Source organism: Salmo salar, chromosome 22 (genome assembly GCF_965601325.2).
Source record: "Salmo salar chromosome 22, fSalSal1, whole genome shotgun sequence".
In the NCBI taxonomy this organism is placed as follows: domain Eukaryota; kingdom Metazoa; phylum Chordata; class Actinopteri; order Salmoniformes; family Salmonidae; genus Salmo; species Salmo salar.
Genome location: NC_138312.1, coordinates 38,244,842 through 38,263,887, shown reverse-complemented (window position 1 = coordinate 38,263,887; position 19,046 = coordinate 38,244,842). Strand labels below are relative to the sequence as shown.

General features: G+C 41.9%; 1 protein-coding gene across 2 annotated transcripts in view; it reads right to left on the bottom strand.

Moving 5' to 3' along the window:
• Positions 1-13,271: 13,271 nt before the first annotated feature.
• The window catches only part of myorg (myogenesis regulating glycosidase), an 8,655-nt gene continuing 2,880 nt past the window's right edge, over positions 13,272-19,046 (bottom strand). For both annotated transcript variants that reach the window (XM_014167917.3, XM_045705070.2), the window contains exon 3: positions 13,272-18,832. In XM_014167917.3, the coding sequence (XP_014023392.1) occupies positions 17,044-18,832 (1,789 nt within the window). In that variant the 3' untranslated portion in view covers positions 13,272-17,043. The remainder of the gene's footprint in view (positions 18,833-19,046) is intronic.

The window sequence follows — 19,046 nt, the reverse complement described above, 5'->3', positions numbered from 1 at the left end:
GCTGAACACTGATTGGGTTTCATCTCAACCCAACCACCTTGACTTCTCTCCCCCTCCATTAACTATTGATGTTCTATGTTGCATGGTATTATGTGCTGGAGCGTACCCATGCACATTGCACAAATACATTACTAGTAGTACTGTAAACTTGACATAAGAGTAACACTTTATTTGAATCATAGCATCATAACACTGTATAACACCTTATATCCTCTCTAGGCTAGGCGGGACGAATTCGTCCCACCTACGTAACAGCCACTGCCAGCCTGTGGCGCGATTTTCAAAACCTTAAAAATCCTATTACTTCAATTTCTCAAACATATGACTATTTTACAGCCATTTAAAGACAAGACTCTCGTTAATCTAACCACACTGTCCGATTTCAAAAAGGCTTTACAACGAAAGCAAAACATTAGATTATGTCAGCAGAGTACCAAGCCAGAAATAATCAGACACCCATTTTTCAAGCCAGCATATAATGTCACCAAAACCCAGAAGACAGCTAAATGCAGCACTCACCTTTGATCTTCATCAGATGACAACCCTAGGACATTATGTTATACAATACATGCATGTTTTGTTCAATCAAGTTCATATTTATATCAAAAACCAGCTTTTTACATTAGCATGTGACGTTCAGAACTAGCATAACCCCCGCAAACTTCCGGGGAATTCGCTAACATTTTACTAAATTACTCACGATAAACGTTCACAAAAAGCATAACAATTATTTTAAGAATTATAGATACAGACCTCCTCTATGCACTCGATATGTCCGATTTTAAAATAGCTTTTTGGTGAAAGCACATTTTGCAATATTCTAAGTACATAGCCCAGGCATCACGGGCTCGCTATTTAGACACCCGGCAAGTTTAGCACTCACCATAATCATATTTACTATTATAAAAGTTTGATTACCTTTTGTTGTCTTCGTCAGAATGCACACCCAGGACTGCTACTTCAATAACAAATGTTGGTTTGGTCCAAAATAATCCATCGTTATATCCGAATAGCGGCGTTTTGTTCGTGCGTTCCAGACACTATCCGAAATAGTAAAGAAGTGTCGCGCGCATGGCGCAATTCGTGACAATAAAATTCTAAGTATTCCATTACCGTACTTCGAAGCATGTCAACCGCTGTTTAAAATCAATTTTTACGACATTTTTCTCGTAGAAAAGCGATAATATTCCGACAGGGAATCTCCTTTTCGGCAAACAGAGGAAAAAATCACAAAGGCGGGGGCGGTCGGGGTCACGCGCATAAGCCCAGTGTCCCTTGATCGGCCACTTGAGAAAGGCGATAATGTGTTTCAGCCTGGGGCTGGAATGACGACATTCTGTTTTTTCCCGGGCTCTGAGCGCCTATGGACGACGTGGGAAGTGTCACGTTAGAGCAGAGATCCTTAGTAAATGATAGAGATGGAAAAGAAGTTCAAGAAATGGTCAGACAGGCCACTTCCTGTAAAGGAATCTCTCAGGTTTTGACCTGCCATTTGAGTTCTGTTATACTCACAGACACCATTCAAACAGTTTTAGAAAATTTAGGGTGTTTTCTATCCATATGTAATAAGTATATGCATATTCTAGTTACTGGGTAGGAGTGGTAACCAGATTAAATCGGGTATGTTTTTTATCCAGCCGTGTCAATACTGCCCCCTATCCTAAACAGGATATCCCAGTCAAAACCATGTCATAACAGTTGACGTAACTTTTCACAACCTGAAGTCCCAAAATATAGCAAGAAACCATAATAATCCAGCAGCAAGAAATGACATCAGCATTGACTTTACCATTTAAGTCTGTGTAATAAGCCAAAAGAAAGTAGTCCACAGAAGAAAAGCCGAAAACCTATATCAGTAGACCTTAAAAATAGCCTTCCAAAACTTGGTCCTTAGATACAATGGTCCATAGAACAAACCTCTCGACAAAATCCTGAGATAAATTCAACCAGGAAGTGTAGGATCTGAGAAATGTAGTTATTCTTTCTAGTCCCTTTCGAAACTACAGTATCTGTGCTGTCACGTTGCACTTTCTAAGGCTTCCATTGGCTGTCTAAAGCCTTCAGAAAGTGTTTTGAGCATTCCCCTGTCACTGGGCAGAGTATAGTAGCTCAGTTTCTGAGTGGACTGCCTGGGGACAAAGAGATTGGATATGCGCGTTCCCGCGAGCACCCTGTTTTTTCTTTTCCTCCTTGAATGAATACACTATTGTCCGGTTGGAATATTATTGCAATTTTACGTTAAAAATACCATAAAAATTTATTTTAAACAGCGTTTGACATGCTTCTAAGTACGGTAATGGAACATTTAGACTTTTTTTGACTCGAAATGCTCTCGCGCGTTACCCTTTGGATAGTGACCTGAACGCACGAACAAAACGCTGGTATTTGGACATAACTATGGATTATTTCGAACAAAAACAACATTTCTTGTGGAAGTAGCAGTCCTGGGAGTGCATTCTGACGAAGATCAGCAAAGGTAATACAATATTTCTAATACTAATTCTGAGTTTAGTTTGCCCCGAACTTCGCGGGTGTCAAAATAGCTAGCCGTGATGGCGAGCTATGTACTCAGAATATTGAAAAATGTGCTTTCGCCGAAAAGCTATTTTAAAATCTGACACAGCGATTGCATAAAGGAGTTCTGTATCTATAATTCTTAAAATAATTGTTATGTATTTTGTCAACGTTTATGATGAATATTTTTGTAAATTCACTGGAAGTTTTTGGTGGGAATACATTGTCTGAACATCACACGCCAATGTAAAAAGCTGGTTTTGGATATAAATATGAACTTGATTGAACAAAACATACATGTATTGTATAACATTATGTCCTAGGAGTGTCATCTGATGAAGATCATCAAAGGTTAGTGCTTCATTTAGCTGTGTTTTGGGTTTTATTGACACATGTCCTTGCTTGGAAAATGGATGTGTGATTATTTTTGTCCATGTACTCTCCTAACATAATCTAATGTTTTGTTTTCGCTGTAAAGCCTTTTTGATATCGGACAACGTGGTTGGATTCAGGAGAGGTTTATCTTTCAAATGGTGGAAAATAGTCGTATGTTTGAAAAATTGAAATTATAGGATTTTTTAGGTTTTTGTATTTTGCGCCATGCGATCCCATTGGCTGTTGGCAAGGGCTTCCGCTGGTAGAACGGGGTTCCGCTAGCACAACGCCTAGATGTAAGAGGTTAACGCTTTTTTGGTTACTACATGATTCCATATCTGCTATATCATTATTTTGATGTCTTCACTATTATTCTACAATGTAGAAAATAGTAAAAATAAAGAAAAACCCTTGAATGAGTAGTTATGTGCAAACTTTTGACTTGTACTGTATATATACAGTATTTGTAGATATTGGGGGCATCCTGGGATGTGCTTTTGTATGATATTGCTGTAGGAACGAGTTAGCTAGCATGCTCTAATTGCAATGGTCGCATTAGCTAATACACAGTTATTTCAATGCTAACAGACGAATCACAAATCTACAGCCATCAACATGCTATTGACCTGCACATCTAATGTGCTTCCTTGTGTCTATCATGAGGAACAGTTTACATACACTTAGGTTGGAGTCATTAAAACTCCTTTTTCAACCACTCCACACATTTCTTGTTAACAAACTATAGTTTTGGCAAGTCGGATAAGACATCTACTTTGTGCATGACACAAGTCATTTTTCAAACAATTGTTTACAGACAGATTATTTCACTTATAATTCAATGTATCACAATTACAGTGGGTCAGAAGATTACATACACTAAGTTGACTGTGCCTTTAAACAGCTTGGAAAATTCCATAAAATGATAGTATCTGGTAGGGGTATTTCTAGGAGTGGGACTATCTGGTAGGGGTATTTCTAGGAGTGGGACTATCTGGTAGGGGTATTTCTAGGTGTGAGAGGGACAGCTCGGTATGCAGGGCTATGACCCTGGCCAGCCCTGTTCCCCCATCGATCCCCAGGGTGAGAGAAGCATTGTCTCTGCAGACATGAATCACAAATCAGAGTCCAGACCTCTTAAATGTACTCAGGGGCAGCTTTAAAGGTGGATGGTTCACCATGGGAATGACTATCTATGTAACCTCAAATGTATAATTCCTCAATATCACTGATTTAGTATTTTCATGGGACAAACTGACCACATCTCTGACCGATAGCCTGATAGTTGGTCGGGTCTCTCCACGATTAGAGGGATAAGATCCAAATATAATTGGTATCACTTTGTCTTGCAAATATTTCATTTTACATTTGACTTCTTAGCTATATTTTTTTTGCCTTTTTCTTTATAGTATTGTATGTGTTGTATTTAATTTTTTCAAAATAAAATTCTCTAGTGCTCACAGAGAGGGAGTTGGAGTGGGGGACATTTGTATTTTTGCCTGGAGTCTCCTGGCTGCCCACCACTGTCCTTTTGAATAGGCTCCTAAAATTGTTAAGTCCAACACTAACTGTGCCTCAGTTTCCAACTCGCCACTTTCCCCTGTTCCAATTGTTGTGTGAGAGCATCCCATCTGCAGATCAGTCAGCACAGGAAAGAACACAGCAGCATGCTAGTGTGATGTGGTTGCCTATCGGACAAATAACATTCTCCCTTCCTGTCTAGGAGCTATGTAGGCCTTGCTCAGCCATCCTAGGTTGATATATCAAAAGTACAGTACCATCTGCAATGCATTTGCCAGGGCCACAGTTCAGGGTGCCATAACATCAACATTTTGGCTCGACTAGTGCCGATAGAACATTTTCCAACTCATGGTATATTAAGGTATGCATAGATAGGGGTATGCATAGTATCAGGCTCAGAACTGATACTCTGGCTCACTTTGTCTCCATTTCGGCTCAAATTAATTAGACTGAGCAGACACCAGAGCTCATGTGGAGGTGTATTCTGACAGTTGCTTTTTTTCCGGAGTATCTGTTGTTGTCACTTTAGTAACGCTCAGAACATCCAAGGGATTGAGGTATTGATCCACTCAGACCATTTAAATAAACTCTGGATTAAATTAGCTTGTCTCCTCTTCCTGGTTGGTTTGTTGTCGTTAGGGAGGTTAGGGAGGGAGGGTGGGGAGAGGGGGATTTGGGGAATTTACTATGGATAAAGTATATTTTGAGTGTTGCGTTCTCTCTCTATTTATCTTGTTTATCTTCCTAACCTATCGCCCGCAACACACCCCTCAAGCACCTTCTAGAATCTAGTTCCACAGAAACATGGTCCTTTTTATTTTTTATTTTCCGATAGTTACTGTTTAGTATTTAATACTGAGAATACCAAACTCTTTTAAGCCTAATATAACAAAGATATTTTAAATAATGCCTTCGGGAAAAAGTAGATTTATAACATTGTGGGTAATACCATTGCATCATGAAATATTGATTTACCATGATGTTTTAAGAATAAACAATAAACAATATACAATCTTTCCCATTGTCCATCATTTTACTAATGGAATGAACAATGTCATTGTTATGCGGTTTTCATCCGACGTTGAGGGAGAGTATCTTATTGAACTCCTGGTAGTGATATGGAGCGAATGCCTGGTTCTAAGGTATGGGACTGGGGAGGTTCTTTCTGAGATGGGGCAGGTCGAGGAAAAGGAGCAAGTTGGTGATATAAAACATTGATCAGCATTGATTTTGTGTCTGTGCGTGCTCCAGCCTCTCTGTCTCTCCTTTTCCCCCTCCCTCCATCTCCCCCTTCTCCCCATCCCATGCTCTCCCCCTCTCCACCTCTCCCCCTTCCCCCTACACCTTTCACACTCTCCACCTCTCCCCCTCCCCCACTTCCCCCCATGGTGAACTGGAAGAGCTGACAAGCAAACAAACTCTTCTCCAGGCAATATAATCACAACATGTAAAGTGTTGGTCCTGAAATAAAAGATCCCATAAATGTTCTATACACACAAAATGCTTATTTATTTCAAATTTTGGGCACAAATTTGTTTACATCCCTGTTAGTGACCATTTCTCCTTTGCCAAGATAATCCATCCACCTGAAAGGTGTTGCATATCAAGAAGCTGATAAAAAAAAGAAGATAATTACGCAGGTGCACCGTGTGCTGGGGACAATAAAAGGCCACTCTAAAATGTGCAGTTTTGTCACATAGCACAATGCCATGTCTCAAGTTTTGAGGGAGTGTGGAATTGGCATGCTGACTGCAGGAATGTCCACCAGACCTGTTGCCAGAGAATTGAATGTTCAGTTCTCTACCATAAGCCGCCTCCAATGTCATTTTAGACAATCTGGCACTACGTCCAACCTGCCTCACAACCGCAGACCATGTTTATGACGTTGTGTGGGCGACCGATTAGCTGATGTCAATGTTGTGAATAAAGTGCCCCATGGTGGCGGTGGGGTTATGCTATGGGCAGACATAATCTACAGACAATGAACACAATTGCATTTTATGGATGGTAATTTGAATGCGCAGAGATGCCGTGATGAGATCCTGAGGCCAACTGTCATGTCATTCATCCACCGCCATCACCTCATGTTTTAGTATGATAAACGGCCCCATGTCGCAAGGATCTGTGCACAATTCCTGGAAGCTGAAAATGTCCCAGTTCTTCCATGGCCTGCATACTCACCAGACATGTCACCCATTGAGCATGTTTGGGATGCTCTTGATCGACGTGTACGACAGTGTGTTCCAGTTCCCGCCAATATCCAGCAACTTTGCACAGCCATTGAATAGGAGTGGGACAACATTCCACAGGCCAGAATCAACAGCCTGATCAACTCTATGCAAAGGAGATGTGTAAGGAGATACTGACTGGTTTTTCTGATCCATGCCCCTACCTTTTTTTTAAGGTATCTGTGACCAACAAATGCATATCTGTGTTCCCAGTAATGTGAAATCCATAGATTATTGCCTAATGAATTTATTTCAATTGACTGCTTTCCTTATATGAACTGTAACTCAGTAAAATCTTTGAAATTGTTGCATGTTGCATTTATATTTTTATTCAGTATACTAAAAGAATCTCCCCATTAAGAAATGCTGACTTCAGTTGTTAGGTCGTCGTGTGTTGTCCATGCTGGACGAAAAGGCTCATGTTCTCTCTCACTCGCTCTCTCTCTCTCTCTCCACACACCATTAGTGTCTCTGAATAGCTAAGCCCCGTTCTCCTTCAGTTATCTCAGATAGAGGGGTCAGTCAGGGATTCGATGGGACCGTGAGCTGCCTTGCTGAGCATGTCACCCCTCCAGTGAGCAAACGGCATACGGCAGACCTGAGATCAGTGTGTGTCCCCAACAGGGGTAGGTGGATTTGAGTGTTTGTACAGGATACATCCCAAATGGCACTTTATTCCTATTAAGTAGTGCACTAATAAGGGAATATGGTGGCATTTGGGACACAGATCCATCCACTGAGCAGAGCACAGCAGGTCTCAGGTCTGTGGGAAAGTGTGGCTGACAGTCTCTGCTGTGTCACGGCAGCAGGTGGCAGCTCTCCAGATGGCTGCTAAGGAGCGTGGAGGCCACAAGGCTGAAAATCCCATCAAGTCCCAGTTCCAGGCCTGTGCGCCAGCGCGCCATTGGACAGACACAGCCAAACCCTGACACATGTCCTCTTCATGTCCCTCTTTCTTTCTTTCTAAATCATTTCCCCTCCTTCTTTTTCTTCCTTCCAGGAGAATAATGCATACCCAACAAGCCAGAATACGCCACAGTGTTGCCCCAGGGTTCGTGCCCTCGCTTGTTAAATGAAGGTATTGACTGGCTGATTGATAGACCCTCACCAGTCCCTGCCCCTCACACGTTTCCCAGTTCGCCTTAAATAAGAGTCCTTTGTTGGGCAGCCTGACTTGGGCGTTTGTTAAATGTAGAGTTTGATGGATGGCACCAATTTTACTCCAAACCCAGATGAGCCACCTAAGCAACACCCCCCCCCCACCCCCCCCCCCCTCGTTCCTCCACAGGTAAACCCCTTGTGTGCGAGAGGACAGGAGTATTCCAAAACGGTATCAATCACACCAAAGCCCACATCGCCGCAGCGCAATGTTTCAATTATACCTTCTTGGCCCTCTAGTCAGAGGAGTGTCTCCAACCCTCTTATCACCGAAGCGCCCTCTTTATAATCCAAATTCATTGTTTGATTCACAGTTTTCTCCACTTCAATCACCCTGTCTAGTCTACAACACGATCCTCCCTTCCTTAACCCAATGTGCCACACGTCACACCAACCTCAGAGTGGACAGATACTGGCGTCGTCCAAAAAGGTCATCTTCCACACCACAGTGCACGGCTGTATCTGAAAGGCATGGTTTGAGATCCGTAGAGGCCCGCCCGGCTGGGGCTTTGTCGGTCTGCTGCAGTGGGTCGGAGACAGACAGGCAGGCAGGCAGGCAGGTGGATAGAAGAGATAAACAGATGCGAGCCCACGGTCTCCAGTGTGTCAGGTTCATTTGTTACCTGGAAGGACAGACATATTCCCCTCAGACGGGGCCACAGCAGCACCAGATGGGAGGTCAGTCCCGTGGCAGAATAAAAACCTTGGTTTAAGGATAAGGATTTTCTTGGCTGTGGGCTTTTATTTCCCTTGTGGCGCGTCCGAAGCAGCCAATACACCTAAGCACTCACAAGACTTATCCAAGAACTGTTGCTTTTTTGAACTCTTCTCTCTGCCACTCCTCCTTTATGTCAGTTTTTCCACTGTCTTCTGTTTTCTTTTATGAAATTAGCAAAAAGTGATGCTGGCTCTCTTTTTAAATTTTGTATACAGTAATTATTTAACACAACAGGAGCAGTCATTTGATAGGCTACAATACATATTTCACTGAAAGGACTCAAGTCTTCAGTAATATTCTTCACTCTCAAGTGCCCTTTTCCTCTTAAATTTGTATTTATTTAAATGTTGTGACATTTAGCAGACACTCTTATCCAGAGTGACTTACAGTAGTGAGTGCATACATTATGTTCGTAATAGTCACCTGTGTGAATCAAACCCACAACCCTGGCATTGTAATCGCCATGCTCTACCAACTGAGTTACACAGGACCATGTAACCTGTAGGGATGATGCAAAAGGACCAGGTCCCATATCAGCAGAAAAACTGACTATAAATACTGACTATAAATACGGACTACAACAGCAACCAGATCAGAAACCCCTCTATGGAACCAACTGGTTCATCCCTCATGCATGTCTGGTACCATGAACATCCACATTACCGGACAGAACTGGTTTGAACATCACAGGAAGCATTCCATCATACTGAATGGCAAACTGAACCAAACGTCTCCCCCATCTATGTAATTCATTAGGTGAGTTTTACTATCATACTATAGCCATCGCTATTGATTAGCCTAACTAGATTTGATCAATGAGTCTTGCATAAACCTCATACAGTTGAAGTCAGAAGTTTACATAAACCTTAGCCAAATACATTTAAACTCAGTTTTTCATAATTCCTGACATTTAATCCAAGTAAAAATTCCATGTTTTAGGTCAGTTAGGATCAACACTTTATTTTAAGAATGTGAAATGTGTCAAAGGTTTCGGGTAGCATTCCACAAGTTTCCCACAATAAGTTGGGTGAATTTTGGCCCATTCCTCTTGACAGAGCTGGTGTAACTGAGTCAGGTTTGTAGGCCTCCTTGCTCGCTCAAGCTTTTCAATTCTGCCCACAAATGTTCTATAAGATAGAGGTCAGGGCTTTGTGATGGCCACTGCAATACCTTGACTTTGTTGTCCTTAAACCATTTTGCCACAACTGGAAGTATGCTTGGGGTCATTGTCCATTTGAAAGACCCATTTGCGACCAGACTTTAACCTCCTGACTGATGTCTTTTGCTTCAATATATCCACATAATTTTCCTCCTCATGATGCCATCTATTTTGTGAAGTGCACCAGTCCCTCCTGCAGCAAAGCACCCCCACAACATGATGCTGCCACCCCCGTGCTTCACGATTGGGATGATGTTCTTTGGCTTGCAAGCCTCCCCCTTTTTCCTCCAAACATAATGATGGTCATTATGGCCAAACAGTTCTATTTTTGTTTCATCAGACCAGAGGACATTTCTCCAAAAAGTATGGTCTTTGTCCCCATGTGCAGTTGCAAACCGTAGTTTTGGAGCAGTGACTTCTTCCTTGCTGAGCGGCCTTTCAGGTTATGTCGATATAGGACTTGTTTTACTGTGGATATAGATACTTTTGTACCTGTTTCCTCCAGCATCTTCACAAGGTCCTTTGCTGTTGTTCTGGGATTGATTTGCACTTTTCACACCAAATACGTTCATCTCTAGGAGACAGAACTCGTCTCTTTCCTGAGCGTTATGACGGCTGCGTGGTCCAATGGTGTTTATACTTGCGTACTATTATTTGTACAGATGAATGTGGTACCTTCAGGCATTTGGAAATTGCTCCCATGGATGAACCAGACTTGTGGAGGTCAAAAAAAACGTCAAACTCAGTGCAAAGAGGCACTGAGTTTGAAGGTAGGCCTTGACATACATCCACGGGTAGACCTCCAATTGACTCAAATTATGTCAATTAGACTATCAGAAGCTTCTATAGCCATGACATCATTTTCTGGAATTCTCCAAGGTGTTTATAAAAGCACAGCCTTCCCTGTGGCTCAGTTGGTAGAGCATGGTGTTTGCAACGCCAGCATGGTGTGCGCAACGCCAGGGTTGTGGGTTTGATTCCCACGGGGGGCCAGTACAAAAAAAAAATAATAATGCATGAAATGAAATGTATGCATTCACTACTGTAAGTCGCTCTGGATAAGAGTGTCTGCTAAATGACTAAAATGTAATGTTAGTGTTCTGACCCACTGGAATTGTGATACAGTGAATTATAAGTGAAATAATCTGTGTGTAAACAATTGTTGGAAAAATTACTTGTGTCATGCACAAGGTAGATGTCCTAACTGACTTGCCAAAACTATAGTTTGCTAACAAGAAATTTGTGGAGTGGTTGAAAAATGTGTTTTAATGACTTCAACTGTATATACAGGGTTTAAATACTATTTTAAATACTTCATATACTTTGAGCGTTCGCTTTAGCCTGCCTGGAGTGCCAGCTTGGACTGGGTTTACAATTTTCTATTGGTTCCATTGAAACAGGCAAGCTCAATCAAGCATAGCTAAAGTATTTGATATTTTTAAAATAGTATTTGAACCCAGTTCTGGTTCTACCTAGTCTCACTAACCCAATGACTCAGCCCAGCCGACATCACTACTTTAGGCTCTCTGCAATCACTCAGGGCACTAAATGCAGTGTGTTGTTCAGATCTTGGTTGATATTAACGAAATAATTAGATATTTAGAAAAAAAATATGGGAGTGTATGCCTCGTTACCCCTGGCTCTTTAGTCCGGGTTTAGAAAGCATGGCCCACTTGACTTTGATTTCAGTGAGTTTGGGGGTGCTCACAGAAAAGTATTCAATCCCACACATTTGCATGGTAAACTAGTATTATGAATGGATATCCAGGTTTAATTTAATCAATGAAGTTTAGAGTGATTACAGTCTTAAAACCTAACTTTTTCATTGACAATTTTTTTGTTATTACTGTGAAAATGACTACTGTATACTTACTTTCTACAAAGGCTTTCTTTCCATTTGTTGCTATATATGGTGAATTACATGCTATTCCTGTCACACAAGTGCAAACACCACAGAGCCAAGATGACTACTGTTCAACCCACCCAAACTACTTAAAATTGTTGTGTTGTTATGGCTACAGGCCTCTTGGAGTGGGCCGGTCCGATCCATGGCTTTTAACATGAAACCAGGAGCAAACACGGCCTATGGGCAACGGCCATGGAATTCACAGTAGGACAGACAGACCCCGAAAGGGGAGTTTGGTGGGGTGGTGCTTGAGTTGAGACACACTGGCCCACGATCAGAACAACTGGCACCTCTCCTCCGCAGATGGACACACAGGTGGGGGAGGGAGGGGAGGGAGGGTAGGGGCCCTTGCCAGATTTGTGTTCTCCGTGCTGCTCTGTGTGCGTGTTTTCTGTTGCCTTGTTGCTGATCACATCTGGACTGTGGTCCGCTCACCGTCTTCCTTTCTGAGGCAATAATATGAATCTACACTGCACTCCAGTGGACAACACAGGTGGTGCCACATACTCAATGATTAATAAGTGTTGTGGTCTTTATCTTCTGTTTTGATTCAGAAGACTACATATGAACTAAGTTTTGAGTGAATGTTTAATATCTGATTGTTTAAAATGCAGCAAATACAACAGGTGTTACACCTTGTGTTACTACTTGTGGGAGAGTTGGCTATATGCATCATTTATAATGTATTTATAGTGGTGTGTGTATCATGGTCCAGCTACTTTTTATGCTCCTGGAGCATGGAGGCACAGGGTTATTATAAATCATAGAATAGATACGTGTATCCACACTTTTCAATTCATAACAAGTGTTTCTTTCCACCAATGTTATTGCCTTCACATTAAATATGGATATTCACACATCTTTGTTACATAGGCCTCGAGGTCCTCTTTTAAAGCAACATTTGATCTTCCCCCGTCAACCCTCATTCAAAAAGTAAAATTGCTCGTCTATCTTTTGTCCTATTAAAAAAAATGAACAAAACAATCATTGCAGAACAGCTAACTTACAATAGTATTGATTTCCTTTAACATACAGAAAGCAAATCGATGTGTGTCTCCTCAGCGCAGGCCGTGAGACTAGTTACATTTCAGAGGAGTCATTGACAAACAAAGTGGAGTCGCTCCAAGGCGCGTTCAGCGGTGTGGACTGTGGTGAATTTACCATGAAACCAGACCATTGCTATCATAAGTGGCCAATATGTTTGTAAGTCTAAAGAGCAAAGGTAGCATCACCTTCACTTCCCCAATTTGGGTAATAAAAGAATAGTTATCAATTATATATAATTTGACATTTACCGACGCTTTTGTATATCATGTCAGCCTGTTTATCTAAGATTTTCTCTTATTGCGGTTACCCTATCCATCCATCTTTACCATCCCCTCACTCCGTGGCACTCCCCTCTAATCCCAAACTACGAGATAATGTATTGATTCGAGGCAGCCTCCATGTAACCTGTAGAATTGCTTCATTGCTTTGCCATTATCAGCCCATGATGGGCTGGGTCACTGAAAGCTACAAAAGGTGTCTCCCTAAGGGGATCTTATTCAACGGGGAACGGTGGAGAAATCTGCTTCTTCTAACGGCCAATTCTTCTAAGGTTGCAGAAGGTTTGATCATTCTGTTGGCGAAGCAGCAGACACACGCTTCAGATACTGGACATGTATTACTGTACCATTAAAATACAAAGGCAGATAATTGACAATCATTAGATTTTTATATTATTTGCCACAACGTAAACAGAAGGGAAAAACAACAGAGTTCTAAAATTCAACCAAATTAAAGATGATCATTGTACATTTTAGTCATATGAATAAACACAATCCAGGCTATGCATTGAAGACAAAGGCAACATGAGTTCCATTGTATTGTTCCTAGAAATACAGGTTAAATTGGAGTAGTTACTAATCACAAAAACTTGAGTTAGTGTGACATGTCAACGCAACTGTGGCAATACTGTACCAGTCATATGAATAGATCATCACCATGGCAACTACACTGAACAAAAATATAAATGCAACATGTCATTTAAAAAAAAAAAAAAAAAAATTTGGGTTGGTCCCATGTTTCATCAGCTGAAAAAGAATAATCCCAGAATTGATCCATACGCACAAAAAGCGTATGTTTTGTCACACAACACAATGTCACAGATGTCTCAAGTTGAGGGAGTGTGCAATTGGCATGCTGACTGCAGAAATGTCCACCAGAGCTGTTGGCAAAGAATTTAATGTTAATTTCTCTACAATAAACTGCCTCCAACGTCGTTTTAGAGAATTTGGCAGTACGTCCAACCGGCCTCACAACCCGCAGACCACGTGTATCCACGCCAACCCAGGACCTCCACATCCAGCTTCTTCACCTACGGGATCGTCTGAGGGGGGTGGTGAAGTGTATTTCTGTCTGAAATACAGCCATTTTGTGGGGGGAAAAAATCATTCTGATTGGCTGGGCCTAAATTAATTTCAGTTGACTGATTTTCTTATATGAACTATTTCAGTAAAATCTTTGAAATTGTTACATGTTGCGTTTATATTTTTGTTCAGTATATATTAAAACCTGCTCAATGTCCCTGATAACATATGAATTAGCCTTAACATTTTTTTTAAAAGAACACAACCATGTCTAAGCATTTTCAACAAAGCTGGTGGTGGTCCTTCAAATTCAGCATTAGGATATATAACTTCACAACATTTCAGCAAGATACTGAACGACAAAATGTAAAAAAGACATCAAAATAAAACCGAAGGTCCAAAGATGTACTTATGTCATTGAAACAAACTCACGTTTCTGTAGCTTTACTGATTTGCATCGTCTTTTGCCAAATTGGCAACAAGGGATGCAAAATAGTAGCTGGGGGTACCTGTCTTTCTGCTTAGCGAACTTAAATTGTCAGCAATTTGATGATCTTAAATAGCAGTTCAGTAGGCCTACCTCCACTAGCAATATGTAACCACATTTAATTACACAGTAGCTTTTTGTAGTCGTGTGTAGAAAGAAACAATTTCAAAGTATATAAGCGTGTTGTATCTGGCTTAGAAAAACCCCAATGAAATTGATTGACATCATACACTGAGAATATAAAAAAGGGCATTTCCAAAGCTATCCTCCTAAAGGAAAAGGATTCGAGTGACACAAATCGGTAAGAAGCAACAAAAAAAAAAGCTAAAGTGGAGAAGTTTTCCCAATCCATCCTTTGAGGCCATGAGCCATACATTCATTGCTATATCAGTGTGTACCTTTTCTCTGACTAACAATACATTGATACTTTACTCTTTTGAACCTCACGTTGTTATAAAACTAGCTTTACTATAGTCCTCACTGTTCACACAGTCTTATGGAGAAGAACAATGTGATGCAAGCAAATACAACTGCAAATCAGACTGCTTGACTTTATGGTGGGAGACCCTCATAATAACTCTCCCACATACAATGTAATCTGTCAATCTAATACACATCTACCTGTTCCAGGTCACATAATGCTGAACGTGTATTGATAAGCCTTCGCATATTGTGGTTTTGGTCCAAATTACTATATTATGCTGTTCACTAGAAAAATATATAATAAAAAGGTACTTCATATAAAAATGAATCAAAGCAGTTTCATCTGCAATGACAGTATTTCACTCATGTTTTTGGCTTGCATACAAAATCTCCTGTCATGGGTAAAGAGTGCTCTGAAATTCAAAGGGAAGTCTGTCAGCATCTTGATGTTTTTGTTTTGTATGTACCAAAAGTGGAAAACACTTAGGCTAGTTCCAGCCAGTCTTTCAGGAGAGCATAGATCTACTCTTGTAAGGTAATAGTGCTAGACATAGACGATGACGTCTAGACTAAAGGTCGATATGAGAACTGCTATAAATAAGCAGGGATGTTATGGAGAAGCTTCTGCCGGTAAAAACAATGACCCCTAGGTGACCTAAGAGTTCACATTACCACAACATGGTGAATCACACGTACACAGGTTCAATCTTTAAGGTCTCCAAGGACTGGCTAACAAAACAGTAAAAACATTTAGCAATATAACAATTACAAAGAGTAGTGACATTCAAATATCTGTCAGAAGTATAATTCATGCAGTCATAAGTCATGCTGAAAATGTGGCAGTATATTATTTGTTAAACGGCATTTAGGACAATCTGGATGGATATTTGACATATGTCACACACAGTGGTTCCAGTTCAAAGTTCAGTTCACTCAGACCTCATAGCATCTTACATATTGGATTATTCCATTATTGCCTGCTTAAACAAAAATTCAATAGCACCCATTTCAAGTCCTCTCAATGAAGCCTGTAATGTAAAGACTATTTAGCCAAAGGTTGAGGGTATAATATTAAAAAGTGACACCAAATTAAATGGATAGTTTGTCACTTAAAACATTGCAAGACTGAGAAGAGTAATTAAGCTTTAAGCACTCAAAAAGACATGTCTAACCACCTACTTCCATGTCAAGAAGTGTGTCCCAGTATGTCTGAGCGGCTTGTATGAGTGGAGGCTTGGAGATGCTAAACATGTTTATGTTAATTAATGGTCAGTTACCGTGAGACCAGCAGTCTTTTGCATGACATTAACCGGCTGACAAAATGTTATGACCGCCACAGTCCTAGTCCCAGATGGCACCCTATTCCCTATATAGTGCACTATTTTTGCCTTCTACATAGGGAATAGGGTGGCACTTGGGAAGCAAGACAAGGTTAACACAACAGGGGAAATATGACATCCAACTTCCTGAGAAATCTTCAAGTGAAGAATCTCACGTGCAGCTTCTTTTGATTTCAGAGTGGCGAGAACCTTAACAGAACAACCACTGACTGAACAATTACACACTATTGTTAAGTGCATTGACACAATAACAAAAATATCAGCAAAACAAAAAAAATCATTAACATTTAAGTATACAAGGCATTTTCACATGTCAATATACATCTTCCCTTCTTAGTGTGTTGACTCATAAATAAGACATGAAAGCATTCAAATATCAGCCCTTAAAAATGTCTAAAAGACAGCCGATGACTATTCTGTTAATAGTCATGCTGACTAAATGTTTGGGTCATATGTCTCTCATGATACATAATTGTAATGCATAAACATATCTACATTCCAGAGGATGCTGGTGGGAGGGTCTATAGGAGGACGGGCTCAATGTAATGGGTGGAATGGCATAAATGGAACGGTAAACACAGATATGGAAACCACGCTTGACTCCGTTCCATTAATTCCATTCCAGCAATTACAATGACCCTGTCCTCCTATAGCTCCTCCCACCTGCATCCTCTGCTACATTCCTGGTTCATTGCAAAGGCACATGTTTGAGCAAGCAGGAAAGGTTTCTCCTTGATCATTCTTCAATAATAGTGATTCTAAATTTACAAGAACACAAATGTGCTGTGAGCCCTGACTTCAGAGAAAATACTATAAACAAATGCATGCAGGGCCACAAGCTAAGCTGTCCAGCCTTGTAACCCTCTTCACTAAACCCAGACAAAGTAAGCAATTTCATCAAGATCTACCGGGTAGTCTGTAAGGTGCAGAGGCTCCTTAATATCAAAACGTTCTCCCTTGTAGCTCCGCCAGTGTCCAGCCGGGAGATAGATGTCCCTCTCCTGCTTTCCAGGCTCCAGTACTGGCGCCACCATGAGGTCGTCCCCTATCAGGAACTGGGAGTCAATCTTATAAGCAGTCTCGTCGCCAGTGGCGATCCACCACAGAGGTCGTATGATGGGGTCTCCTGTGTCCAGCACCTCCCCAGCAAGTTCCAGAACCCGTGGGGCCACTATGCTCTCATGGATAGCAGTGTACTTCCGGGCGATCTCCACCACCTCGTTATCATACTCCCAGGGAGGGATGGAGAACTGCATGGAGGGCATAAAAGCCGACAGCTCCAGCCAACGGATGTAGAGCTCACGGTCCGGTAAAGTGCGCTCACCATCAGTGCGGTTCAGATAGGCGTTGCCACCGATCATGTCCGGTAGGATGAACTGGTAGCCGAGAATGCTGATGGTAAGCACGGTGGGAATAAGGGACTTGAGGCCTAGCTCATAGCCCCAAACAGAGTCTCGGTCAATGGGCCTGAAGAAGCAGGAGATGTTCTGGGACTGGTAGCCTGAACGCAGCTCGGCCCGCTCATTGTAAGGAATAGCCATCTCGGTGTAGCGACGGGTGAATGTGCTAGGATCGCGAAGGGGTGTTTTTGTGCTGAATTGCCAGGGCAAGTAGTTTGTCTCGCCCGCATCCAGCTTGAAGGAGGACACTCCGTACTTGGATCGTAAAGACCGCAGGTGGGAGGCGAACCAATCACGGGCCTCTGGGTTGGTAAAGTCTAGAATGCCCCCGATGCCGTTCCACCAGCTTACCAAAGCCGGAAGACGACCTGTAGGTTCTCGGACAAAAAGCCCTCTTTCTACACAGGTGTGAAAATTCTCAGAGTCATAGTTGACAAAAGGGTGTGTCCAGAGAGAGACCAGAAAACCGTCTGTTTTGAGCTTCTGGAACATGGCTGTAGCGTTGGGAAACTTGGCCAAGTCAAAATCAAATTCCCCATAGCGGTTTGTGTAGCGATCGTCTAGCTCCAGGTGGCTACAGTTGAAGCCATGCTTGCGGATGTTGGCAGCAAACTTCAACAGTTTCTCTTGGTCTATGTCAGTCTTGTGTAGCGCCCACGTGGACCAGATGGGATGGCGGAACATGGCTTTGGAAGGCACCTTGTTGGGCTTGTTGAAGTATCTGCGTACCATGTACTTGTGAATGGATGTGACATCCAAGCCCACACAGACTCTGTAGCTGAGTTCAGCAGAAGGTGCCTCACCAGGGTTTGGCTTGTAGGGGGTGTCATGGTACCTCGCCTGGAAGTACATGGTCTTCTCTGTGTCGTTCCAGCCAAGATGAAAGGGCACAGAGTCATTGATCTTAATGGCCGTGGCATTGGATGAGAGCCAGTAGCGTTCCAAGATGCCCCCAAAGCCATTTCGGTTTGAGTAGATATCACTGGTGACAAAGGGTTTGGGTGCCTGCTGCCCGGAGATGGATATAGGCCAATGCTGTATGGCAGTCTCGGCTCCACCATACCAGTGCGAGACGTTGTAGGTCATGGCGTGCTCCACGGGCAGGTTGGGAACCAATTCTTCCCAACGCACACGGTAGCATTGGACCGTATTGTCAAATACAGTCTGGATGAAAAACTTGAGTTTCCTATCACTGGTGCGCCCACAGCTCAGTATCTCCCCCTCCTTAGAACACGAGTCTAAGTCCAGGGTGCCAGACCTGTCATTCAACATTTAGAGAAGAATGATCAGTTACATATCACATTTCTTTGCATTGAAGTCTCAGGCTATATTCATGTTAGAGTAGTTGATTTATGATTACATTTGGCACTTTAAAATATAAATACCTGAATAAGCTTATATTGTTTCTGAGATCAAATCCTGACTAGTTTGATTATTTTTACAAGGGGAACTGTACCAGATTACGAGGCAAG